Source organism: Agelaius phoeniceus, chromosome 6, assembly GCF_051311805.1.
Source record: "Agelaius phoeniceus isolate bAgePho1 chromosome 6, bAgePho1.hap1, whole genome shotgun sequence".
In the NCBI taxonomy this organism is placed as follows: Eukaryota; Metazoa; Chordata; class Aves; order Passeriformes; family Icteridae; genus Agelaius; species Agelaius phoeniceus.
In genome coordinates this window covers 16,104,902-16,131,722 of record NC_135270.1, presented here as the reverse complement: position 1 = coordinate 16,131,722, position 26,821 = coordinate 16,104,902, and the positions used below count along the sequence as shown (strand labels likewise).

Here is a 26,821-nt window from a genome sequence, read left to right as displayed (position 1 = left end):
CCCAGCTCACCATGGGATGTGTGAGACATCAGGCTCTGTAATATCCAACAACAGGCTGATGGGTAGCAGGTGGGGCTGCCCAAAAATGGGACTCCCCTGGGCAATGCAGCTGCCATTGGAAGGGGATGTGTGTTCCCTGTTGGGCCTGCATCACCCGCAGAGGATGGGACAAAGTCTGTGCAGTGATTGCCAAGAACTCCAGAGCCCTGTGTGCCAGCATGGCCCCCAGCATGAAGTGGTGTAAGACAGCACTCACTCAGCAGCAGAACTTCACTGCAGCCTCCTCACACAGCTCTGGGTGAAAGGCTTTCTGTTTGAGCTCCAGGACACTCACACTGCCCGGGGCTGCCACGGGCCAAGCCTTGCCTGGCACCCCATGCAGGGCCGTGTTGTGTGATGGCAGCCAGGTGAAAAGGGGTGGCTGCAGCTTTCCACTGGCTGCTGCCCTGCCTCCTGTCCATTCAATGGGCCAGGAAACTGCTCTGCAAACACATCCAGGCTGCCACTGTGGCCAACAGCATCTCTAAGGCAGGAGGTAACATAGCTAACTTAGCAATGTAAATAAACCTCTGTTTGCTTAGAAACTCCTGACTGCAAACAGCTGGGCGGGGAGAGATGCAAAACTTGACAGCTAACTTTAAAAAAAGAAAGGAGAGAGGGGAGGAAAACACAGCCAGCTATGTGTCTGAAAGCAAAGTATTTAAAAATAATCCAGGTCTAAATAGCTGGGTTTGGAATGCTAACAGTGAGCTATTTTTTGTCCTTGTTCCCAGAAAGGCAGTCTCAACTCTACCTCTAGAACTGCTCGTAAGTGGCTCAGAACAGAAGCAGATGAGTGGGATATTTTCCCCAAAAAGCAGGGACCTGGCGAGGCTGTGCCAATCATGCAGAAAGGTGTTCAGAAATCCCAGGCCCACCCAGTGGAAGCAGGCTGGAGAACAGGTTACAAACCTAAAACATCCATCCATCAGCTCTTACACCCTGACAGGGCAACAGAAAGGCTGTGCCCATCACAATTTTTCAGCAATACCACAAGCTGTGTCCGTGAAGAACTGCCAGCCAGCTCACACTGATGTCAGCAGCAAAACCCCAAAACACAATTTTGTTTTCAACTGTTGGTCTATTTATGCAGAGACCAACACACTGATGTTTTGCTCACTTACTATTTCACACTACTTAACCACAGGATAATTGTCAGAGTTGCTGTGCTGATGCTCTCTCATTTCCACTGCTATTTAATCCACCAGCTTGATGGCAGAAAAAAATCTGGATGCCTTGTTCAACTGGGAACAGCTAGTAACAAAGGAAAAATACTTTTCTCAGTTCTGGCTCTTCTCTTACATGTCTTGATACAAATTTGTATCAAGGCAGCAGCTCATCTCTTTTTGACCACACAGATCAATTTGAGTAAGTTTCTCTTAACTGGTGCTTTTTGGCAGAAGACCCCCAGTGACTGAAGCTCCCTGAGAAGCAGCAGCAGAAGAGACATGTCTGTCTGTCAGTCACACACACACAACCATGCAACACACCATGCCACCACCATGGTGTTTTCTGGCTTGTTTTTCAAAGATATCTACATAAGATATATTTGACCCTCATCCAGACAGGCTCTTATGTAGCACAAAATCACAAAACCAGCCTTTTTTTTTGTTGTATTTTGGGTTTTCTTAATACATCAGACACTTTTCACCTTGTCTGGAGAAAATGTAGCTTGGATTATTAAGATTCTACAATAAACCTAAAATATTTGGTTTGGTTTCCAAAAGACATCACTGTGTGTGTGTCTGCATCTGTATCTACCCTGTTTCATCCTTCCTCCCATTCCCTTCAGTACCATTTGAAAATGTCATGGAACTCCAGCAGGTATTAGAAAATTTGATAATATTAGTTTCTTAAAAGTTGTATCTTCTTAAAAGATCATGGCTAAAGAAAGGAGGGAAACTGTAAAGCTGTCCTCTGAACCCAGCTATTACCAAATATCAGTGAATCCAACATAAGCCACAAATCCATAAGAAACTGAGGCCTCATTGACTCACTTACTCAGAGAGCTACTTCTTTTATCTGTCCATAAAGGTCTGACTGCTCAAGCTGGCTTCAAATAACATAAAGCTCATGAGAGCTATAGGGGAAGATGAACAATGGATGCCAGGGACAATCTTCCAAAGGGGTGTAACAGGAAAGTGGGAGATGTGTTCATGGCTGTTCACAAGAGGATTCTTTAGACATGCAAGTAATCCAGAAAACATACAAAAATTCAGTGCTGATGAAGTATCTGGTAAGAAATAAGCAACAATAGAAGATGGGCTTCTAGCGATGAGTGATTTAGAGCCTCAGATCTTTAATGGTTGAAGACAACACTGTTGCTCTGAAACCCAAATCTACTTCTAAATCAGTATTTTGGAGACTGCTACAGGATGTGGCAGATGCTTCAGGGAAACCAGTTCTGTGTGGGCTCATGGAATAGAGAGAAGGTAAAGATCAAAATTAAGCCAAAAGGCCACAAATTTTCATTGTCACCAAACCACTTATGTAACTCAAGGCAAGAAATGTCACCCACTGCTACAGCATTCCCTCCCAATCCAGCAGATGAGATGAAGAATTGTCCTAGAAAGACAACATGTCTTAATTTGAAGATGCCAACTAGTGCACTCACATCCATACACTCCATACACTCACTTAGGAAAATAATCCCATAATGAAAAACCTTCATTCTAGCTCCTGCATTAATTTACCTGGTTGTTAGTCTTGGTAGATTAAAGTGTCCTGAAGTGTGCAGCTCAGGTCATTTCTGTCCTTCCATTCTGTGCTCTTGATCATAAAAATGAAGGAAAGGTGGTACAGAGAGTATTGACAGAGCCACTAAATACAGTCCTTTTCAGGATTCCTCCTTTTGTGTTGACAGCTCTCTAAGAAGTAATGGGCTATTAAATATGAGCTGTTCACCACAGCTTAAAAAGGAATAAATAATTCAGCAGGAAGAAATAAATTTCTTACTAACCCTGTCTTTGAGACCTCTTTATCTTCTAAAAATGCAAAATACTGCAGAAGAGAAGTCTATGGCAAACCCCCATGAAGCACAGGACAAATGAAAGTCATGAACTTAACGGGGTGCAACAGCACAATGGGACTTTCCCTCCCAGGTGGCTTCAGGAACAGCCAACGAAGAGCAATGGGGCAAGAATAAAAGTTACTTTACCAGCAAACCTGGTGGCTGCTATTAAAGCAAATGGGAAATGCCAGCGCTCTCCTCTTCTGGGACTGGACCCATTTTGGATGAAGGCAGTGACTACAACACCTAAAGATGATCACTGCCGGTGCAGAGATGCCTTTCACACACACCTGTTCTGCATCCTGGGCCTTTTGTGCTTGCTGGAAAGATAGTGGAAGCTTTTAGCATCAGCCTTGAAGCTTCTGGGAAAGGAATTTTCCTGGGTCCTTCTTTAAATTTTCAAAGTTCCTGATATATAATTACCACACAGCTACACACTGTGCAGATATTGCGTTGTCTGTGCCCTCTGCAAACTTGTGGGTAGGTTGGTTTGCTTACTCTCATTTCCAGAATTTTAAAATAGATTGGAAATATGTACTTCTCTATAAATAGTTAATTAGGGGGTTTGTGTAGTCAAGAAGGCTGTGCCAGTTAGAGGGGGCTCTTAATTTATTCAAAGCTTGTTTCCAACAACCTCTTTTTCTGGTCACTAAGTATTTCCCAGAAATTAAATTAAATCGTATTTTGTATTCAAAGCAGTTATTCACTCCAAAACCTGCATCAATAGGGAAAATTAGATCTAAAGATACTGACATTTCCTGATCCAATTAACCCCGAGGAGGTAAAAATTTCATGAATGAAATGAGAAGGAAAATTGTTAGCAGATACATATCTAGTGATTACAGTTTTAAGTATTAATAAGGAAAAAACAGCAGCACAGATCCTCAATAAGGGTAAATTATTAGTTCAGTGGTGTGCTGGTGATTTACAACAGCTGAAGAACCACAATCAATTCAGGAAGTCTGTGAAATCTGTTTTTGAAAGCTATTCCCAAAAATGCCTATTAATAAGATAGATAATTGGACCACCACCCCCCTAGTAACAGTTAAACAAAACCTGATACAGTGCAAAGCGACTGTGCAGGCAATGTTTTTCTCTACCTAATTCATGTTTGTTGATCAGAGAAATGGCAAAACACACATTTTGCAGCTGACACTGAATGTTTTGGGCTCTTGGGCTCTTAGCTGGAAGCTGGAGCAATGGAGCTTTAGAGCAGGTGTCAGCTATTCTCTATTCCCTTAATTATTTAGGGTCAGCTATTTCTCTGTGGTGCAGGCAAGAGCACCCTTCCTCATCAGTGGTACTGCAGGAGTGCTCTGATTTTATGCACTGCCATATCCTCTGCTGCATGCCACACTAGTCAGCTTGACAATCAGCCCAGGCTGGAAAATCAAGTAAGGTGGGGTTGCTGAAGACACCCATCTGCAACCAAGGGATGGGCTTTGTTAAGATTATATGCAACAGATTTCTCTCAGCTGCTTTGGCAAATTCAGGAGCATGGCTAGTTTGTCCCTACAATCTAACTCAAAGCTCACATGTCCTGCAGAGTCCTTAGAGCTGCCACCCTTGTGCTGTTTTTGTGGAAGTTGCATGCCACAGCCACTCCAACAATCTGCCCTTGCTTTCCCTGTGAACAGAAGAACAACCTCTTTCTATCACTCCCTGCCTTTTCCAACACTGGGCAGTGAAATTCACATAGCAATCAGGAGACAGAACTATTTCCTCCCTTAATTCTCTGTAAGACGTCTTGATTAATGTTTCCTTTGTATACACCAGAACACTTCCAGCTTCAGGCACCCCAGCAGCACTCAGAGGCATAATCTTCTTACAACTAATCCCTCTCTACGGTGAGCATTATGTACAAAGGCTACAAACAGAACAACTGCAGGCAAAATCAGGCCCTGAATGCCTACACTGAATAAACACATCCCAGGTCGTTCCTCTGGGGATCCCTATCTAGCACAGGACTTGGAAACTTCAAGGTAGGGTCACACAGGGCAGAACATTTTTATTTGGCACGTAGGAAAACTTCAGAATCATCTCTGGTTTGGATAAACATCTGTGAGCAAACACCAGGCCATCACTAAAGCCATGTTGTGTTGGGGAAAGGGATCACTGCAACCTCGTGGCTTAGAAAAGGGCACTGCAATAAGCATTACCTACACAATCCTTGTGTGGTTTGCTTTTTTCTTAAAACAGCTGCAACTGGACTCAGTAAATATTGTATTAGTGATTTCTTCTAGCTAAGAAAATCGAGTGGGTTGCTGAAATGAATGCTTAATGATTTTTACATCTACCTCCTCTGCCCTTTAAACTGTAAATTGATTGTTATGCAAAGGCTATTAATTTAACAAAGCATATTAAATTTCCCACTAGCACTGAGGAGCTTCTCCTGACATAGCATTTCACTAGTCTTTCCCCTTGTTAACTGCATAGATCATACCTCACTTGCTGTAATTACAACTACTACATCAACATTAATTATTTCCTTGGTAATGGCAGGTGCCTGCAGAATTGAAGGTCTAACCCACGCTACCAGAAAGATGAGAGTCTCCAGCACTCAGTGAAAAACAGAGAGAGAACCTTTCCTGCAGATCTCTTTATCTCAGTCCCTCACTTTATTTTCAGTAAATCATACTTTGCATAATCTCCTTTAGCCCCCAGTTCCTGAATGCATCTCAATTCAATATAGCTCATGCAAAGGCATTTTCTTGAAGCACCAATCTATGCAGGAAGGTGAGGTGCTTGCTTGGAATCCTCTTCAGCCCTTTAATCCCATGTTCTAATATTTTCAACTGAAGAGATAAATCACACCTGTTAAGTATATACCAAGCACCTTATCCATCTTACTGAACTTTTATTTAAAGATTAGCATTATTTGTTTCTGATATCTCTCATCAGCATTCTTCTAAGCAGGAAAAGAAAGTCGAAACTCAGATTAGCAAAGACTCCTCACCAAAATATAATGTAAAGCCAAGCATGTGTGCAGCATATAGGAAGAAATGTGCAATCACAGATCACAACTCGTCTCCTGATGCAGTTTTCATAACAAACTAGCCAAGAAATTCCAGTAAGGATCCACTTTGAGACAAACTCAGGAAACCAGATATCTGCCTCTAAATTTCTGTTCATCTAGAAATACTTCCATACATCTTTAATTGAAGGTTTGACAGAGGTGACACAAGCATTCCCACCTGCTTTTCAGCAGTGAACTCAGGAGGCTCTTAGAGATACAGTTAACACAAAATCAAGGTATAAGCACAACTTGGGCACATACACACAAACTACTCTTGAGCTAGACAGCTGGAGTAGGGCTAACAGTGTGGGCTACAAGGAAGGCATGCAAGGCAGGCTAGTTATGATATCTGAGAAATCAAACAAGCACCACATGGCCAATTCATTCTGAAATCTATGCTGGTGCCTGCTGCTCGTTCAAGCTTGTTCAGGTAAGCAGATATAAGGCACCACCACACCTCACTTGCAGTACAGATGACCCTTGAATCCCTGCTGCTTGTGCTGGAAGTGTGGGCACATCTCCTGGGCAGCACACGGTGGTTTGGCACTGCCAAACCACAATGTCCAAGTCAAAAGGCAAGATTCCCTTTGACTTTCATGGGCACGAGGCTCAGGCACAGAGACATGGTATAAGGTTAGGCACTAAAAACAGTTCTGAAAGCTTTGTATTAGTTAAGGAAATAAACACTCACTAATTTCAATTTTAAATAATATTAGGCCTAAAGATGAAGATACTGGACATATAACTCAAAAGCAGATTTGAAGCGCTCTGCTTGCTTTTTGTTGTGGTTATTGATCTCCACAGCTCATCTACCAGTGACAGTTTTCATTTGAGGCCTGCTGTGAACACATCTCCAAGCCCAGGCATTTCAGGGAGCAAGTCTCTGAGTCCCATGAACAGAATTAATGAATTACATAATGGTGAACCACTTCCACCTCTGACACATTGAGCTTTCCAGTAATTATCCATAACTCACACAGCACATGTTGCTTGAGGAATGGCTGTCCCACATTCTGCCACGCCCTGAAGTTTTCACTTGCGCTGTTAGTGATACCCTCCAACAACCTCCTACACAATCCTTTTAAACTGTAGATGTTCTAAGAGAACAGCTTTCTAATAACCCTTTTTTTCTAGAGCTACCTCAGGGGTAAGAGACCTCAGGCTGTGGTAAGGGCCACCCTGACGGATTCACCACAACAGGCTTTGGGAAGAGGGAGCTCGGTCCCACATGGGACTATACCATCCCCACTCCTGCAGGGGCTGACAGGATTTGGGATCAACTCAGGGCAGTGAGATATGGTAAACACAAACAAGACAGTAACTTAGTTGCTTTAGCTAAAGCTATTGGAAATTTAAAGCCATGACAAAACCACTTTGGTTTGGACAGGGGCACAGATACATCATTTGCAAGCAGGCCACATCTTCAAGGTCAGTTCTTGCCTTGATATTTTTCTTTGAAAAGAACATATTAAAGAGCATCATTACTGCCTCATCCTGCTAAATCACATAATGAGAACATATTCCCTTTTAATGGAAGGATCCTACTTTTAATGACATTTCTAAAAACCCAGGTGACTGCAAGCCTCACTGATGGCTTTCTATGATATCCACCTCAGCCTTTATACAATTAAGTCCAGAAAAGATTGTGCCTTTGGGCTACATTCCCACCACACAACTGCTAGGAAATACCAAGTTAATTTGAAGACCTGCTTTCATGCTTGAGAGGATCCTTCTGACATTATTCCCTTGTTTGTGAAATATTGCCCCCATGTAACAAAGTAAACCAGAATCAATTTCTACCTCAAGTCTGTTGAGCCATTCCCAGACTTGGGCTCCAAGCAGTAAGGCAAGGGTGATGGCAGGAAAGGATGTTTACTGACCATCTTACAAAGCAGAAAACAAGTGCTGTTCAAAACCACAAAGATTCAGTTCCAGATCATGCCATGAGCATGCATTGTCCCAAAGAATTTTAGATTAGAAGTGTATTTCTACCTTGACAACTTGTATGAGCACAAATTATATTTCCACCCAATGGCTCTAACCCCAAGCCTACTAGATTATAGCTGACCTGGCTTGCCTATTTCTGCAGCACATGTAAATGATAGGGAAATGACCACATCCTATGAGGCTCTAATCATGCTGAATTTTCCACTCTTCTATTTTCTTGTTTCTTCTATCAGATTCAGACAGGATCTGTAAATCTCAGGGGCCTTCATAAGGAGGGCTGAATAAACATGACCAAATAAATTTTAAGGAAGTGCATCTATTTTTTAAGAGATCCTTATATGCCCCTGTTCAACCTCTCAGACTTTTGGGCATTGTAATATACCAAGATCTGTTGTACAGTGCTTTAAATTTAGATTCCACCTATACTTCCTCTGATATAGCCACTCTCCTTGAAATTCTTCAGGAAATTAATATACTGAGTATCTTTGCATAAACCTCACTATTTCTCTGAAACGAGAGCATCCAGCTCTTCCTTCAACAATAGTTAAAAGTCAGTACTGCAGTTATTTTGGTCCTAGATTTTTAATTAAAAATCTCTGCAGGAGGAGGGGAACTAGACAACCCACAAAGAGTGTGCAGGGTGGGATTTATGCTGTGTTAAATGAGCCCAAAGGACTCAAGCCGTGCAGAGGCTGATTGAGCATGCACGATGAAACCCACTCTCAACCTCAGCTCTCAGGATGAAAACCCTTCTGTGCCTACCCCAGTCTCTCCTTCTCTCCTAGTTTACCTTACACAGTGAAAACAAGCAGACAGGATAACTCTTTGCATTGTGGCTTTCCTTCAATTCAGCCAGAGGGAGTTTTAGGCACACAGGTGGATGAGCACACCCATGTCATACATATTTAACTGTGTATTTGCCGTTGCCCATCTCCTTCTACCCCTTCAACTAAAACTATCCCAGTATTTTTGCCAGTGACTACTCTGCTACTCATACAATTGTCCCACTACCAGGTGCAGCATGCTGGACATAAGCAAGACTGAAACTGAGTTATCAGCCATAAGCTAAAGCCCTGAAGAATCAGGACTCCCAGGCTGGTGGGCAGCAAACCTAACAATACAACTCTTGATACAAGACAACAAATCTGAAAGCTGTGGAATTCAGGAATAGGATTCTTCTCATCACTTTAAAGCTAACCTATACTGACACCAGCTTTTTTTGTCACTGAATGGAAAGTTACAGGCAAAAAAATCTGAACTGAAACAACAGTATAGCTTGGCCACAAAGCCTCCTGGCTATAAGCACCGGGAACTGGAAATACAAGGGAGGTCAAAATCAGCCCTGCCTGGAGAGCTGGGAGCTCCCAGGGTAAGGAAAGCCCTCACCACACAACACAACACCAACACATGGATGTCCATGCCACAGGGGAGGGAGGAGAGCTCAAAGGAGGATATGGAGAACAAGGGGCACCTGCAGACCCCCTTTCTATAGATTCATGGATCACACTGACCTTCAATGGCTCCATGCCAAAAGCACAAATGTGGCTTTAAGCAAACATAAATCCCTGCCTCCCACACAAATGTGAGCTGAGGTCTGACCCAAAAGGAAGATCAGGTCCTCAGTGTCCAGACTGGCCTTGTCTGAAAGGAAGCCAAACACAATGCAGCCAGTTCACAGCATTTTCTTTATCACAGTGCTAAGAGCAGCTATACAATGCTTTCCAATAAAGGACACAGCAATTTATCACAGAGACAGGAGTTAGCAGGAAACACTCCCATTATCTCTGCTATGGAAAGGAAGTGACAAAGAGAATGGCTAAAAGGTGACAGACAGTTTTTATGAGGCCAGACTTCAGGCCCTCTCAGGGCTGACCAGCTCTTCTTTTCCATACCAGGAAAAAAGGGATAGGCTTCAGCTATGTGGGTCTCATACAACAGGAGGGAGCTGCCACCCTGATTTCTCAACACAAACAAACCAAAAAATGAATGAAAATATCTGTGCTCCGTCAGATCCTCAGGCTGTGTAAATCAGGGAAGTTTTGTGGCCTCCTTAGCAGGGAGATGCTGACTGACAGTAGGTAGTGCATGGCTGGGCATCCAACTGGTAGAACAGAGGCAATCTCAGAGACCTGCAGTGCTGTAAAGAGAGGACAGAGGAGAGCAAGAGCCCATGATGCTTCCTGGCAGCTATTTGGTTTGTATTAGAAAAGCAGGCTTCAAAGTGGTTGCTGCCTACAAGCTCCAAACACAGAAGAATTTATAAACAAAAGAGCCCAGATGGGAAAGATTTGAAAAGTTTGGGAGGGCAACAGGGGAAAGAATAAACAAATATCTCTTAAATGAAGTAAGGAAGCACTTAAAATGGCAGAAGGCTAGATGGTCTGTGCAGACTTTGTGGTGCCTCTAAAAGGTACAAAATCTTTAACATCCCATGGCTGTGCACGTGTATCAAATTCCCCTACAGGGCACAAACCCAGGCTGCTATTACCAACTGCCAGTAACAAACACTATTGCTCAGCCACTAGCAATCAGGAGGCACAGCAACCCACAGTGTTAGGAGCTGTACTAACACATAGCAAATAATTGCATCTGCCTCAAAAAGCATATTGGGTTTCTATCATCTCAAGCAGCACTTGGACCCAAATGTATTTGCTAAACAGCATCAGACACAGCAGCTAATGTCTGAGTGAAGCAGAGAAAACTGAAGAGCGTAACATTTTAATGTCTTCTCCTTGATCAGGTCAGATCATTCAGTGCCTTTCGCAGCAAAACTCATCTTCCACTGCACTCATCTCTTCATCTTTAGAGAAATGTGCAAACACAGATATTAACAGCTTCACTCCTCAGACAGCAGTGATGAGACCGCTGTAAGGACAACTGGGCCTTTTATAATGAACAATTTCCTATCTGGTTAAAAGTGGAGGTGAGCAGACTAATAAAAGGGACCTTCCCAAAACTGCTCAGCAGTTAATTCTGCAGACTCATGTGGGAGTGGGGCCAAGCTGAGACTGCCTCTGTCTGTCAATCTCACATAAACTGTCCTGACTGCAAACCACGCTGCCAAGAGATGCAGGCAAGGACCTGTCTGATGTCTCTGCCTCTCCTTCCAGGACTGCCAATGTTGCTGGACTCTTTAAGGTGAAAGATCAGCTGTTGACAGCTTGCAGTTCCCACCCGATGCAAACAGAACAGACACAACCCATGAGTCAGCTCAGGGAAAGAAGTAATGTAACCCAGCAGCAGGACTCCCACAGATCACCTTCCTCCTAGAAAGAGGCAGCAAAGACCAGGGCAAGCTGGACACTCAGCTGGGTTACAACCCAGCTGCAGATTTGCTCAAGGTCAGCTGCTTGCTCCTGATGACCATACAGCAGTTCTACTGCCTGCCTGTGCCGCCCCAGCAGCCCCAGCCTGCAGGCAGAGACCCAGCCTGCTCGTGGGAGTCACCTCTGCCACCATCACTGCAGTCATGGGGAGTCAGTGAGCTCAGGGAAAAAACAGCAAAGGACATTTGCACCTTGCTCTGCAAAACAAGCCCCTTGCAGTTTGGAAAGCTGCTCCTGAAGCAGTGCTCAGTCTGGAGGTAATGAAGTTGAGAAATGCAGCATGGAAATGGCACTCACAGCAAGCAAAGGTGGGAATTAAATGAGACAGAGGTGACACTAACTCATAGGAGGAAACTATTAGGTTCTGTGAAAATTTACTTCCCTCAACAACCTGTCAAGATAACTGTGCCAACAAGCAGCACAACAAAGCATGTTCCTTCTAACAAACCTCTGCAGTCCCCTAATAGCACCAGCTTCTCCCCCCTCCATCAATTCCTTTACATCACTATCACCTTGAAATAACTTAAAATATCTTAAAATAACCTCTTACCTTGCAGAAGAAAAGGAGCCTCCCCTGCTTATTTTCTCTGGTAGAAGAGAACCTAAAAGCTTTAGTTAGGTCCCATGTTTCCAGACAGCTGTCATCAGTCATGTACAATTAAGACAGTTCTTGCCCAAAAAACCACTTCTGCTGGTGGCACTGCCTTCCCAAAAAGCTCTGAATAGAAAGTGATTTCTGTACCAAATGTATTTCTGCTTTAGCTGCAAACACCAAAAGTCTTCCCGACACATTCCTTGCTACAAGACACATACTGATCATCTAGATTAACCCCACTGATAAACCATGATGTTTAGGATTATAGTGTCTGATTGGAATTTTTCAAAGTTTCACTATGTACTGTTGGTCTCTAGACTGCCCTGTCCTACTGATGACTGAGGCAGATGACCACAGATAAGTGTTTCACACCCACCAGTCACTCCCATTTCCCTGGTGCAAGTGGATTTTCAGGAACCACTGTTGTGACATTGCTAAAATATCTCTCTGTTTCCCTGACATCTCAAAGGCACTTCTAAGCAAGCATTACTGGAATTTACATCTCTGCCATTACATTGCCACTTGGCTGCACATAAAAGCAATGGTCAGTAATCAGTCTAAAAGTGAATAAAATCTTTGGTACTTTATTTATAAATAAACAACAACCATGACTCACATGACTCACAGTCATGACTTTATAGCTGACACACTGGCCAGTTCTTAGTTTCTTAACTGTGAATACATAATGGCAGTAACACTAAGTCTTTCCACTGTACCTCTGGTCACAAAGACAAGATTATGAATACACAGCATATTCAAGACTTCTTGTCAAAGAGTTATTGAGGCAGTCTGCAGACCAAGACTTGTTCTATACATGATTTTGTACCAGTTCATCCTCGTTAAATTACAAGTATTATTTGCTGCTATATTTCTGATGATACAACAAAAGTGTGGATGTAATCAGAGCCAAAAAAAGGTGCTTTATACTGGAGGAGCTGGTTCTTCTTTCCCACAGGGGAACAAGCCACACTGGTATAAGCATGTTCATACTGGCATAGCTGAATTCACACTCAGGGAGGGTTGTATCAATATTACAGAACAGCAGTTAAAAAGTAGTGCAAGTTGTTTACATAGGCAAGACCTAATTTTGAGAGGATTTGCTCCTGATCTTGAAAACACTGCAAAACTCCTAATTCTACAAGCAATCTAGACACAGAGAAGGATTGGGCTGATCATGGGTTTAGCTGAATAAAATAGACCACAAATCAATACAGACCACTGGATAGTAATAACAGCAACAAAAACTTACAGAGGGCACCCTTTCATGTGGGCTCTCATTAATAAAGCCAGTTATATCTACCCTTTATGCAGGTGAGAAGGTACCCAAGCTGTTTAGCAGCAAAGGGCAGTAAGATGGCCAACCTTGTTATATCAATCCAGATTTCCTGAAATGTCAACTGATGAAGCAAATCACAGGATGCCACTGCCACAGCTGCTGCTATCAGAATTCAAGCCTCAAGGGAGCTGAGTGGCCGTGTGGTTTTGAGCAGACAGGCAGAAATGCAAATAGGGTGTTCAGATACTTTCAAATCCATCAGATACAATTCCTGCCAGTCAAAGGTTCCCAAAGCATAAGGCTACAAATGTTCAAAAGAACACACTGCAATTGCTTAAGACTGTCCAGCCTCTGAGGCATGGGATGGAAACAAAGAAGAGGAGACTGAAAGGAGGGGAATAAGAGATGAGGGGAGAAGAGGAGGTCAGGTAAAAAAAAGGAGAGGCTGAAAGGCATAAAGAAAGAGCCTAGACAAAGGGAGGATTTCAGAGAGTGGTAAGAAAGTAGGAAGGTTGGGGTCAGTCTTGGGGAAGGGGAAAAGGACACTCACCGCAGCGCTCGCAGCCTCAGAGGGCAATCCCTCTTCTCTCCCACACGACACCTGCATTCAGAGCCACCATCCCTTCCCCAGTTCCTCACCGCCTGCTACATGCTCTGAGGGCTTTCTGACCCCTCCTGGATGCTGCACAGCTCCAGGCTGCAGATCAGCACAGGAGCCAGAGAAGACAGCGGCACGCACAGCCTCTGCTCCAGGGGCACATGGCTCTCAAACACACCTCCCACACGCTGCCAGCACCCTGCCTGCGAGCCCAGCGCTCGCTCCGAAAACCAGGGCGACTCTTAACCACGGTGACTGTGGAGGAAAATCCCGAGAAGAAGCACAACGTGATTCAGCCCAGCGATATGTCCAAAGAAAGCCTTAAACAATAGCCCAGAGCGGGTGTGATCTGCCACTGTTTGTCAGGGGAAGTTCAAGCTGCAATGCCCATCGACAATAATTAATTGTCAGCACTGTTAACAGTTTCGCTGCTGATCAAAGCAGCTGGGCAGCACCGAGAGAATTACAGCCAGTTGCTGTCACTTATCAAAGCACGGCAGCAAAAAACAATCTGCAACTCTGTGAAAGACTCTATTCCTGTCGTGCATAATCTCTCACTTTCATTCTGTTCCTTTTTAGTGGCTTCTTAGCCCACAGAATCCCTGCGCAATCAAAAGCAAAAAAACCCCAAACCGGAACAAGCAACCCTCCCCAATTCACTCTTTTCTGAAATGAAACTGAAAGGAATAAAGTAAATCCTTGCAACTGTGGAATCACTCAGTGCACTCTGCACAGGACTCAGATACAAATGAGTTTGACAAAGATTTCTCAGTTGATGCAGCTGAGCGGTAAAAGCATCATTTCTTAAGCTATACAGAACCTAAACCTGCCATGCAGAAGCAGGTTTGCCAAGCACTGGTGCAGACTTCAGGTACACTAGCACAGCATTACTGCTTTAGATTTAAAAACAATCCAATGGATGTTGCTAGTTACAGTATCCCGTGGCAATTGTACAAATATTTCAGTAGGCGAGCATTTGTAATTACAGCCCTGAATCACTCTGCATCTGGAAAATATCCACATTTTTTCCTTCGTGGGTTTTCCCGATGCTGCTAAGTTAAGAGACAAACACAGAACACACACCTCAGCCAAAGCTCGCCCCCAAGGCTATCTGTGTTGCTGTTGTTCTCTCCAGGATGTGCTCTTCCCTGGTCCTTATCACGAAGAAAGAGTTTTGCAAAAATATCTTTATCTGCTGCTGTCACCCACTGCAGTGTATCAGTCAGTATCTTTTTGTACAGTTTTACATTGACTTCATAGAATCAGAATCATGCAACGGCTTGGGTTGGAAGGGCCCTAAAAGATTATCTTCTTCTGAAACCCGCAGATACACCTTCCTCTGGATCAGGCTGCCTAGAGCCCCATCCAGCCTGGCCATGAACACTTCCAGGGATGGAACATCCACAGCTTCTCTGGGCAACCTGTTCCTCTGCTTTATCATCCTCACAGCAAAGAATTTCTTTCTAATGTCTGATCTAAATCTGCCCTCTTTCAATTTAAAACCATTCTCACTTGTCCCATCACTATCTGCCCATGCTCTCCCTCTTTTTTATAACCCCATTTAAGTATTGCAAGGCCACAACGAAGTCTCCCTGGACCCTTCTCTTCTCCAGGCTAAACAACTCCAGCTCTTTCAGCCTGTCCTCATAGGAGAGGTGGTCAATGCCTCTGACCATGCACATGGCTCTCCTTTGGACTCATTCCAACAGATCCACCATCTGTTGGAATGAGTCCATCCATATTTCTTGTCTTGAGGGCCCCAGAGCTGGATGCAGCACTCCAGGTGGGGTCTCGTGAGAGAAGAAGGACAGGATCCCCTCCCTTGACACCAGCTCTCCTTCTCCTTTATTATAGGGGGTAGGGGGATGGTACACTCTTCTTTGGCCTTTCTTTTCTGATCACTGTACTTGCAGAATCCCTCCTAGTTATTCTTCACATCCCTTGCCAAGTCCCATTTTATCTGTGCCTTACCCTTCCTGATCCCATCCCAACCCATCCAAACAGTATCCCTGTACATTCCCCAGTCATCTGACCCTGGTTCCACTAGCTGTGCATTTTCTTCTTGCTCATCAGCTTGAGAGGAAGGTCTCTGCTCAACCATGCTGGTTTCTGGCCTGCCTTACTTGATTTCTTACACATTGGGAGTGAGAGGTCATGTGCTCTAAGAAAAGTGGCCTTAAAGAGTTGCCAGCTCTGGTCAGCTAAGGACAGCATTTGGGATAAACTCAGGGCAGTGAGTTTCCCAGGGAATCTCATCCACTAATTCTTTAAACAGCTGGAAGTTTACTGTTTTAAAGTTCAGGGTCCTGACTTTGCTCTTTGCCACACCCATGTTTCTTGAGATCACAAACCCAGCCAGGGCATGCTCACTACAGCCCAGGCCGCCTCCAATATTAACCCCTGTGACCATGAACCCCTGTTCATTCGCACTGGTGAGCACCAGGTCCACTAACGCATCTTCCCTCACTGGTTTGTGTAACACTTGGATCTGAAATTTACCCTTGATGCACACCAGGAGTCTCCTAGATTGCCTACAGCCAGCTGCAGCATTGCTTTTCCAGCAGACATCTGGATGGCTGAAATCCCCCATCAGGATGAGCACGATGTGAGCACGATGCTTCCTGCAGCTGAGCCAAAAGGCCTCAGCAACAGGTTCCCCCTGGCCAGACACCTCTAGTAGATCCCACTCACAAGGTGTCCTTTGTTGGTGTGGTCCTTGACTTTTACCCACAAGCTCAAACTGTTTGTAGCTGTTTGTCTCAGAGACAGCCTTTCACAATCCACCCATTCCTTATCAGAGAGTGCAACACTCCTGCTCCTTCCCAGTCTATCTCTTCTGTAAAGTTTGTAGTCCTCCATTGCAGTGTGTAACTCATTCCAACATGTTTCCATGATAAAAATTCTAAGTGAAACATGGTTTCCAACTCCTCTTGCTGCATGCACTGGGGTCTTGGGGCACACTTGTGTCAGACCAGATTCCTCCAAGACATCTGGAATGGTGTGACTAAAGAATTTCAGAAGAACTCCCACTTGTTGCACTAATTTCTCATGAATAAATGAAGATTCAGTGGTAATAGTAACAATGAGAAGCCAGCATTTTGGAGGTATTTTACACCTTATAAGTACTGAGCAAACAAGGATTAAATGTATGCATAAACACCACCTTCCACACTTGACAGACCTTTGTTTGCTGAAACCACAGCACCTGCTGAGACATGATCTTTTATTGGATCAGATACTTCAACTATCAGAGACACTGCAGGAGGAAACGATTGAAATCCTCGTGGGAGGCAATGCTCATGTGTCAGCCAGCACAAACACTGCCAGGATTCTAAAGCTGCCACCTTGGAGAAAATGATAAATCCCAGTGGGGTGTCAGGCAAGGAGTGATACCAAGGCCAGGGTCCACAGACCCTCTCCCATGAGGGGCTGGGATAATCAGGGCACCCACAGAAACTGGGGTTACCAGCAGGGGAGGAACCATGCAGGGTGCACAGTACCCCAGAAATATCCAGCCTCACTTAAGAAGGCAGAGGAACCCTGCAGTAAATTCTGGAAGTAATTAACAGAAAGAATGGAAAGTAAAATTTTTTCACTGCATGTCCCAGAGTCTCAGGGAATCTTCGGGCAAAAGCGTTTCTCTCGCTTTCAGACAGTTTTTAAAGGAGCCCTCTGTGGCTGGGTATTATGAGCCAAAAATAAAAACTGGGATGAATTTAAAGAGAAGGGTTCACAAGCAACTAGCACTGTGAAGGCCCTGAGATCCCCACTGAGATGGGATAGATGCAGGGCTTCTGTCTGAGAAGGACACCCTAGCTGTGAAAACAGAAGGGATTTTTCAGGGCACATGAGACAAGCAGGTGCTAGGAACAGTTTTTTCCAGGAAAAAGATTTTATGGTCTCTGTAGCCCTGTGTTTCCCTTGGTTCACCATTTTCTATTGCCTCTTAAAGAGCAGAGAATTTTGGAATGGGTGCATGCAGAGGCAGCAACCCCTGCTCCGCTATGAATCACTAAATATCACAGCAACCTGGTGGCTCCTCACAAACAGTTTTAGACTGTGGTCTGCCCTTGGCAGCCTTGAGACTCACTGGCTCCAGGCAAGGCATGACAATCCAGAGCAGGGAACTGTCACAGCATCATTTGTGAGCAATGGCACATCTACCTCTACCATCCATCTCAGCCACAGAAAAACAATGGCAAACCATCAAATTGCTTCCCAGAAGGAAACTATTATAACTGCTTCCAAGATGTCCTACCTCTTCCTTACACTAGTTCAGGATGAATGCCATAACAAAACTGATTTCTGCAAACTGGTATGTGTTTGTCCTCTTGCCAGCTCATACCCTCAGCTGGGCTTGGGTCAGTGGTGACCTGCCTGGGGTCAGTGTGGACAGGATCTGTCTTAACACTTCTTGATCTCAAAGAGACTTGCTTGAAAGTAATTTTCCATGTGCCTGGTAATTGTGTTCTCACTGTTTCTTTCTCTATGCTCCATTTCTGCCAAGTAACTGTGTCTTTCATGTAAATGGAAAAGCATGTCTGGGTCCCCAAGCTCATATGACCAGGTGTTTTTTTCCTGTAAGTTTGGCTGAATTGATTGCTTTCTTAAAAAGAAGGCAAAACACTTTGATCTTCAAAAAAGAGGACAACATTCAGAAAGACCTCTATTAAATGCTGTTAGAGAAAGGCCAAGCAGCACATACAGCTTTGTATTACTAAATTAACAATGCAAAACCAGACCGTAGAACAGACAGTCCCACTTAAAATACTTCCAAATTCTGATGCTTGCAACAATTCGATGACCTGATCAATTCACAACTAGAAACCAACTGAGCTGACACATGGATTATGCAAGTAGGTTCAACTCCCACACAGGTCCTGTAGCAAAGCTACTTCCAAAGACACAATAACTTTGGAAAAGTTTGTTAACCTGTCTAGGGAAATCTCAGCATGCTCCCGCCTCAAAGTCTACACTGGCCCTTTTCCTCTGGGCATTTCTTACTCAGTCAAAGACAATGCCCAAGTAACACAAGACACAGCTTCTTCCTACAGCTGAAGTAGCAAAGGCATCTCCCTTTGTTTCTTCTGATTTCCTGCAAGAAAAGGCACACTTTCTCCCTTGGAATCTCTCTAAATCATGAAGCAGGCAGGCAGCCCTTAACCCCCATCTGGCCAGGCAGCAGGACACCGGCATTGCTGAGGAAGACTCCCTACAACCCTGCTCAGCCCTACAGCCCCAGGAGCCTTTGGCCATCCCAGTGGGGAGATGAGGACCTCAGTGGTTCTGGCAAGGAGGGCTTAGCACAGCTGAGCTTCCCAGGCCCTTCCCTGATTGTACCATCTTCACAGTGCATTTCTAGCTTCAAAAGAAAACAACAAAACAAAGCAAGTAAATAAGAAACAACTTGTTTTTCTTTCTCCTTTTAGACCAGGAATTCTCTTGAAATGTCATTGACATGAAAGAGATCTGTGCTTTGCATTTTTTGTGATTGCAGAGTGACAGAAAAGAAATAGACCAGGCTTACAGTGCTGCTTTTCCATCAAACAAAATGAGGAGGAGATAGAGGAAGAATTGCTTTCTGATGTATGCCTGGCCATGATTTCTCACCACTTCCAGACTCTCCATTAACTACTCATTTCCACAACTGCACATTTTGGAATGACACAGGCAAGCCCTTCATTTCTAGTAAGCAGCAGATTAAACCATTTTATATTCAGAATTTTGATAAAGAAAAACCTTTTGGTTCTAAATTGCTGTAAGACTGTTCTCAAACAATCCTACAACATCCTTCTTGCTACACCTTCTCGTGCTATTTACAAACTAAACCAATTTTTTAAGCAAATAGAATTAATTCATCTTAAACTGCTTCCAAGATGCTTTGTGAAAAGGGCCAAGTCTTTACCAGCTTCCCAAATTGCCATATTAAAAAAAAGAAAAATATATAGAAAAAGAAAAAGGTGTAGAAACTAACATCACAAGTTTTCAGAAAAGACATGCTTTATTTCCATGGTTTAACCAATTCTATAGGTTGTGCCAGTGGCTTTACCAATACAGGAGTTAAAACAATTTCCTGCCTTTTCCTTAATTCCACTCATCTCAAGCCTCTGCTATATTTAAAATGACTGCTACAGTTTTTATTTGACATTCATATATGTCAAGGCAACATTTAAATATAAAACAGAGGTCATTGGAAACAAATAAAGTTCTGTCAGTCCTACCTGCTAAAAAGCATCTTTTGCCTAAATCAGTCTTTTCTATCTGCAAACTAATAGTGCCATAGGAAGAGGGCACCTGATCATACTGAGGCATTCTTGCTGCTTTATGCAAAGTACAGCTTTGACAGGATGCAGCTTTACCCCAGCAATGCTGCCACTGACAGCAACCCAGCTCATTGCTCATGCTAAAGAAAGTAACTTTGCTAAATCACAGCACTTTAATTCCTGAAGAATAATAGATTCAGCACTGATCCCATTGCCTGGTCTGCAGGCTTTTCTGTGCTGGCAGTCCCCTGAAAGAACACAAATTCAGAACATGGTCAATTTATAATTTATAGCATTAACATCTACTAACCAACACAGATCTTCCCTGCTGCTACCACCATCAATGAATGTGATGCTGTGTTGCTACAGGGCTGATTTTCAAAAGAGCTGTATCTTTCTGCCTTCACAGGGGCTCCACTGTACCTAACCAGTAAAATACTGTAGTAACAAGGTAAAAGAATGAAAAAAATGCAAGGCATTACAGGATCAGATTAAAGAGGTATTATTTTAGACATTTACACAGAGACACTTGAATGAATTACAGCCAGTTTGCCTTGCCAGTTCAAAGAACCCACAATCCCAGGTATCAAAGAGAAGTGTAAGAAAAGCCTGTCAGAAAAAGCAAAAAAAAAAAAAAGCTGTTAGAAACTAATAAAGAAGCCTCAAATGGCAGGAAGGGGGAGCCACCAACAGCAGCAAGACTATGCTCAGCATCCATCCCTCTAGGCAGATTACTCAGGGTGTTTTTGGCAAACAGGCTAATCTTGGGAATATTTTTGTTACATTCTCTGTGCCTGTTTCTGGGAACACAGCTATGAGAAATAATTATGGGTAGGTCTGGGCTTTGAGCCCTAGTTAAGAGAAAATGTAAACCTTTCTCCCAGTCTATGATTAGGTCCTGTGATTCAGGAAGAAGCAAGAAGATAGCTAATATGTGTTTACAAATTTTGCCACACCTGCTTCCAAACTTTCCATTAACAACTTGGTGAGTATCCAGTAACAGGAGGTTTTCCAGGGCCAGGACACTGAGGAAATACTGCTGTGTGAAATGTGCACTATTGTAATGATATTCCCAAATGACACAGTAAGGTGGTGACAGGATTTGTGCTTGCCTGAATCACTGCCATGCTGCCAATGAATGTCAGGGCTTTGGGTTAAGGGCGTTGTTCTTTTTCTCAGTTTAATAAACAAAATCTGCAGAGAGAAATCTTTTCTTGAAGGCAGACTGCAAATGTGCAGAGGAGAAGAACAGCAGAGAGTTTGTCTTGCTGCTGCCAGAAGGACAGAGACAAGGAGGACTGGCAGCCTCAAGAGCTGCCCAGTTGAGAAGTGGAGGAAAAAGACTGAGTTCAGCAAGCCACGGGCAAACGGGTCAGTGCACCAGGCAAACTGAGTGCTCTGACTGTTGAAAATCAGGACAAAGGCTGCTGGGACCACTCTTGGAGCCCACATGTCCCAGTACACAGTGAAGGCAGGACAAGGGTGCTCCTCACCCACCCAAGTGTCCTCTGCTTCCAGCAGCTACAGAGCACAAGAGACTGAAAAATTCCATATGGAAAAAACATGTGCTGGCTGCTACATGGCAAAGTAAACTTTCTAAACAGACTGAGCCATCGTGATTATGTGCAATCCTGAATTGGATGTTGTGACTTTAGTTACTAAAACTGGTAGGAAAAAAATCACCCCTTAGTTTCATACATAGAGTGAGAAAAAGCCAGCATAAGGGATGACGAGGAAGTTGTTCTTCCTCGTGGCCCAGCATGCAGAAGATGAACTGTGACTGACTTCTGCAATTAAAAAGGGAAAATGAAAAAGTGTTGTTTGTTAAATCATGAACTTGACTTCTCAGCAAATGGCAGCTTGCTTCCATGAACCAGCATGTCACCCCACCTTTGGAAGGACTCTTTTCCAAATCAAATCACTTGTCTGCAAAAATTGTAACTGCAACCACAGCCCTAGTCCATTTTCAGAGTCATACATTTTTATACCCCCCTTAGTACTTGGTGCCAACATGTTTTGTCCTAAGTACTTCTTTATATTAGCACATGGCAGACAACCTCTGATAAGAAACACAGCCACTGAGGATGAAGTGGTACAAAAAAGGCTTTTCTTGGTAAGTTATTCAGATTTTAAAAATTCCAGCAAAATGCAAATTTATCCAAACCTTCAGAAACCCACATTTCAAGATGTTCAAAAGCTTGTGCTTTTGTGTCAGAGAATTAGGCAATCTGAAGAAATTTTGATGCCTTCTAACATGACTTTGATACTACTTTATACAGTAAGACCCACATACTTCAGACTATGCCAGGAACTTGTTCATTTTTTTCTGCAGTCTGTGCCGGTAAGTTGAATGTATGGGGCACTTACATTAAACTGCTCATTAGGCTTAATTTACATTAACTGCAACTACTTATTGTCTGGAGCTACATAAACCAGGAAGGAAGGAACACCCATAAAAAGTAAATTACCTTATTTCTTCCAACACTCTTGTTTTCATTATGGCTTTTTACACAGACAAACATTGTGTACTCTAGCTTAAAATTAAGGTAGAACCGTGGGACTGGATATGAGGTGACTGGTGTGTCAGTCTCCTTTGAATCCAGCTCTGAGCCACCAGAGTCAGAATCAGCCTGTTCTGCTCCCTGTTCATGAACCCTTTGGCTTTAATGCTTTCAGCTGTACAAGATTCTGCTTTTACAACAGCTCCCAAAAAGAAAAAGATGTTATGGGAATGGTAAGAAAGCCAGTAATGGAGCCAGATGCAGTAAAAAACACCAGAGTCAAAAACCTCAGTAAAAATCATTTTAAATACCATTATCTCTGCTGGTAAAGAACACACCAGACACGTGGAGCCAGATCCACAGCTGGTGACCTGACTTTGATGCAAGTGAGGCTATTTACACAATGTCCTTTTATGTTTAGCAGAGAGCAGGGTCTGTTTGAGAGGACAACCACGAGGCTCTGGGCTGCCTTTGAAGTGGTAACACACCATTTCATGCCACAGATAGCTGGGTATCATGTGTTGCATTGGCTTCTGGTTTAAACTGTGCTGCACAGCAGCTGCACAGCAAGGAGGGAACGACTCACAGTCCAGCAGAACAGCCAGTGCCTGCGCTCCACCCAGGAGGTGCTGTACGTGCTGGAGGCACAGGAGGACATGCAGCAGCTAACTCTGATAAATACAGTCAGACTTGAGTGCTGTGATCTAGAAAACTGCCTTTGCCTTGAAGGGGTGGACACCCAAAGGAAGGACTTCTGGCCCCAAGTCTGCTTTCCCTATCAAAGAGTGTGTCTCTAAATCCAAAGCAAGCAAGAAGGGTTGGAAGAGACTTTCTGACAGAACATGCCATTTTGAAAATGGCAACGTAAAGTGGCTGCCAGGGGATTTTTTTTCCTCTGAAACCATGCCTGTTTTAGTCTCTTCTGCCAAGAAAATCCATTTCTGCAGCTGTGTCATCAGTGAGTCAGAGATTCCCTGATGCTGAGTCTCCAGACTTGTCCCACTGGTCGTTCAGTGGCAGCATGGGCAAGAAGAGATCAGCACAAGAGGACAGAGAACCAAGACTAACATGTCAGAGCCAGGCTGGCTTCTGGAATATTTTTGCTTGCATTGAACAGAGTGAATACACCAATAATGGAAAAATAGATAAAAACAGACTTTAGCTGTGATCCCATACCTGGAACATGGCAGTAGAGGAATGGCCACACAAATGTCCTTTCTCTGCAGCTCCCTGCACTGAACAGCAGGTGACCACAACAAGCAGAATACAAGACCTCAAGCCTGCTACTTCTGTTCTGGCATTTTACAGCATTTCCAGCAAGACTGAGGTGACAGATTGCCATTACTCAGTTTAGGAGAGACAACCAAAGTGCTTCCCTGTGGGGACAGGCAAGAAAGGTGGGTAACTGAGGACCTGCTGGTGAAAAAAATAAATCAAATGAGCCAAGTGTACATTTAATCCCTTGAAATCTAGCTTCAAATACTGAGTTCAAAGCTGGTCAACTCCAGGATTTCCAGGGATGTTAGAGGGGCCTGGGATAGCTAAACATGACCTAGGAGGGTCACATCTCTCTCCTGAGCACTGTGGCTAACAGCTGACACGGACAGCACAGAGTGTTACAGTGTGGGTGAAGTTGGATAAAAAATGAGGCAGAGATTGTTTTTTGAGTAGATCTCTACATGGTAGCATCCATCACACCTGAGTGGTTCAGGGGCAGAAGGATCCAACAGCATTAAATATCCACAGCTGCACACACAGTACACACATGTACATACACACACACATGTATGGGTTCAATACAACACTCACCCTCACAGAAAGGCAGCAAAATCTATCTGCAATGTAACACTGCAGTGATGATATCTTTACTGATTGCTATTTCAAGGCACTGTCACTGGAAGAGATTTATATCTCTATCACTGTGCCCGCCCATGCAATTAGTCTATCTTTGTGCCAAATTATATTAATGGACAATGAGTGGAAAATTTCTATTTAAAAAAACATTCACAGGGGAAAAAGAAATATCTATTTAGATATATTACCTTTAACAAAAGAGAAAGTTCAAGACTGAGAAAGCTTAATGCTACAGTTCCCTGCTGAAAAAGCTCTGGAAAATTCCAATTACTGCCTCTCAACTATTATATATCACTTTTTTTTTTTTTTTTTTTTTTTTTTTTTTTGCTTATAAACAAAACAGATCACTGCAATTTAATCAGCAAGATAATAGTGCAGATGATCTCATAGTGTATGGACAGGCATAATTAAGCTTGTGAACCCTAACTCTAAACCTAACCCTGACTAAGCCTAAACCAACCCTTAATCCTAACCCCTAGTTCTAACTATTAACCTTAAACTACACTTAAACCTTGGCAATGAACAATGCCACTCAGAGCAGCCAGGACTGAGGAAACAACACCCACACGGGGGAAAAAAATTCCTCAGCTGGGTTTTTTTTTTTAATTGTAAGCTGAAAAAAGATAATTAACAATTCTACATCAAAGGCAACCTGCAAGACTAAATGCACATTAACATGGTTTGACACATTCAGTCCCTAACACTCATTCAACATCCACTCAATTCCCTCACTTGGAACACTCAGTTGAAGAATACCACTTCCTTCATCTGTCCTGGTCTTAAATTCTTTCCAAGGATTTCCATCATGAGAAAAGGGCTTCTCTCTTCTTCCTTGAACTCAGCTCACAGTCCTTACATGACATCCACAAAGAGCAGAGCTTAGGCCTCAGAAAAACATGTCTCTTTGGCATCTCACCAACTCTGTGTACCAAACTGACTTTTACCAAAGCAGAAGAAAATTTCACAGCAACTTTCCTTGATCAGACCACTCAGCTCAGTCAAACACTGCAGGACTAAACAAGCCCAGCCATCTCCATCAAAGCAAATAAAACAGTAATTATAAATGGAGCTTTTTCCAAAGAGAGACTGATTGGCAATAGCATTTATCTCTTTACCAAATGCAAGGTAGGTACAGCATTTTAACAGAAGCAGAAAAACATCTCACAATGAATATAGCAATGTCTTCACAAAGCAGCAGGGTTTAGATCCTGCCTTGGTGAAAGCTGGAATCACACTGCACTGTCAAATCTACTCAGTTTCCTGTCCCAGGGCACCCTGAGTCCATGCACATGAGTTTAGAGTAGAACTGTTCCTAAATTGCCACAACTGCTCCACTGAAATCACAATTCATTTCAGCAGGGAATAATTTTTATTAAAAAAAAATTTAGAAATTTTCCCTGAGAAAATGAGGTGATCCCATTGGAAACATTCCAATGCAAGAATTAAATGAGGTGATCCCATTATAAACATCCCAATGCAAGAGAAAACTGGTTGTTTTTTTTAATAGGGACCAGCCTCTGATAATCTCCCACACAGTGAATGACACTGCACTGCAAATAGCCTGACTGATCCTCATGGGTGGTTATCATGAGTAAGGCACTACTCACAGTGACCAAAGGTGATAAAAACATCTGTTCCTTCCTGGTTAGCACAAAGAGGTGGCCTTCTACTATGGCATGTATGAGACTAATGGCATGTAGGGAACTGACTCATGTATTAGGTGTGTCCTATCTTTAGAAATAATGTTAGATCAAAGAAAAGGAAAAAGTGGATTTCTATCTTGTGTACAGCATGGATTCAGTGTCTTTAGGTAAGCAAGGAATAGAGTTCCTGTGTCCTCTCCTTTGCACAATTTAAATGACATAAAGACACACAAGCAGGTTGAACAATGTCAGACTGTCGCGTTTGTGGTGAATATACCAAGTCAGTTTCAAACATGTGAGATAGGCACTAGGCATGGTAATAACCCATCCTGGAGCTGAAACTTCTGCTGTCCTCACATGAAACAACAACCTGGGTCCTGCCCTAAGCAGCCCCTTAACCCATTCCCCAAAACAATTCCCTAAAATGTCTGAGCGAAGAACAAGTGCACAAAAGCTTTTGGAGGACACTGAGGTGTGGAACACCATCACTTTGCAGAAAAGCAACATTTTTGCACATATTGTCCTAAATATATCTATTATGAACCAATTATTATGCAATAGAAAAGTAAGTATTTGAATTACATGAACTCCTGCAACACTCCCCAGATTTCTCACCAGCATGATAGTACTGATGCTTCCAGAAACTGCATGGAGTAGAAAAATGAAACCAAACATTTTGCTTTAACTTTCTAATACAAGGAAAAAAATCTCCCTCACTTCTGCTTCTCTCACATGTCCATTCTGAGCACTTCA

The 26,821-nt window shown here is 43.3% G+C and overlaps 1 protein-coding gene across 6 annotated transcripts in view; it reads right to left on the bottom strand.

Moving 5' to 3' along the window:
- OSBPL5 (oxysterol binding protein like 5) overlaps positions 1-26,821 on the bottom strand; it is a 174,126-nt gene that overhangs the window by 62,982 nt on the left and 84,323 nt on the right. The window contains exon 1 of one of the 6 annotated variants that reach the window (XM_077179912.1): positions 13,760-13,912. The exons of the other annotated variants lie outside the window; for them this stretch is intronic. Coding sequence (XP_077036027.1) covers positions 13,760-13,816 — 57 coding nt within the window. The 5' untranslated portion in view covers positions 13,817-13,912. Of the gene's footprint in view, positions 1-13,759; positions 13,913-26,821 lie in introns of those variants that run through there. 6 annotated transcript variants of the gene reach the window in all.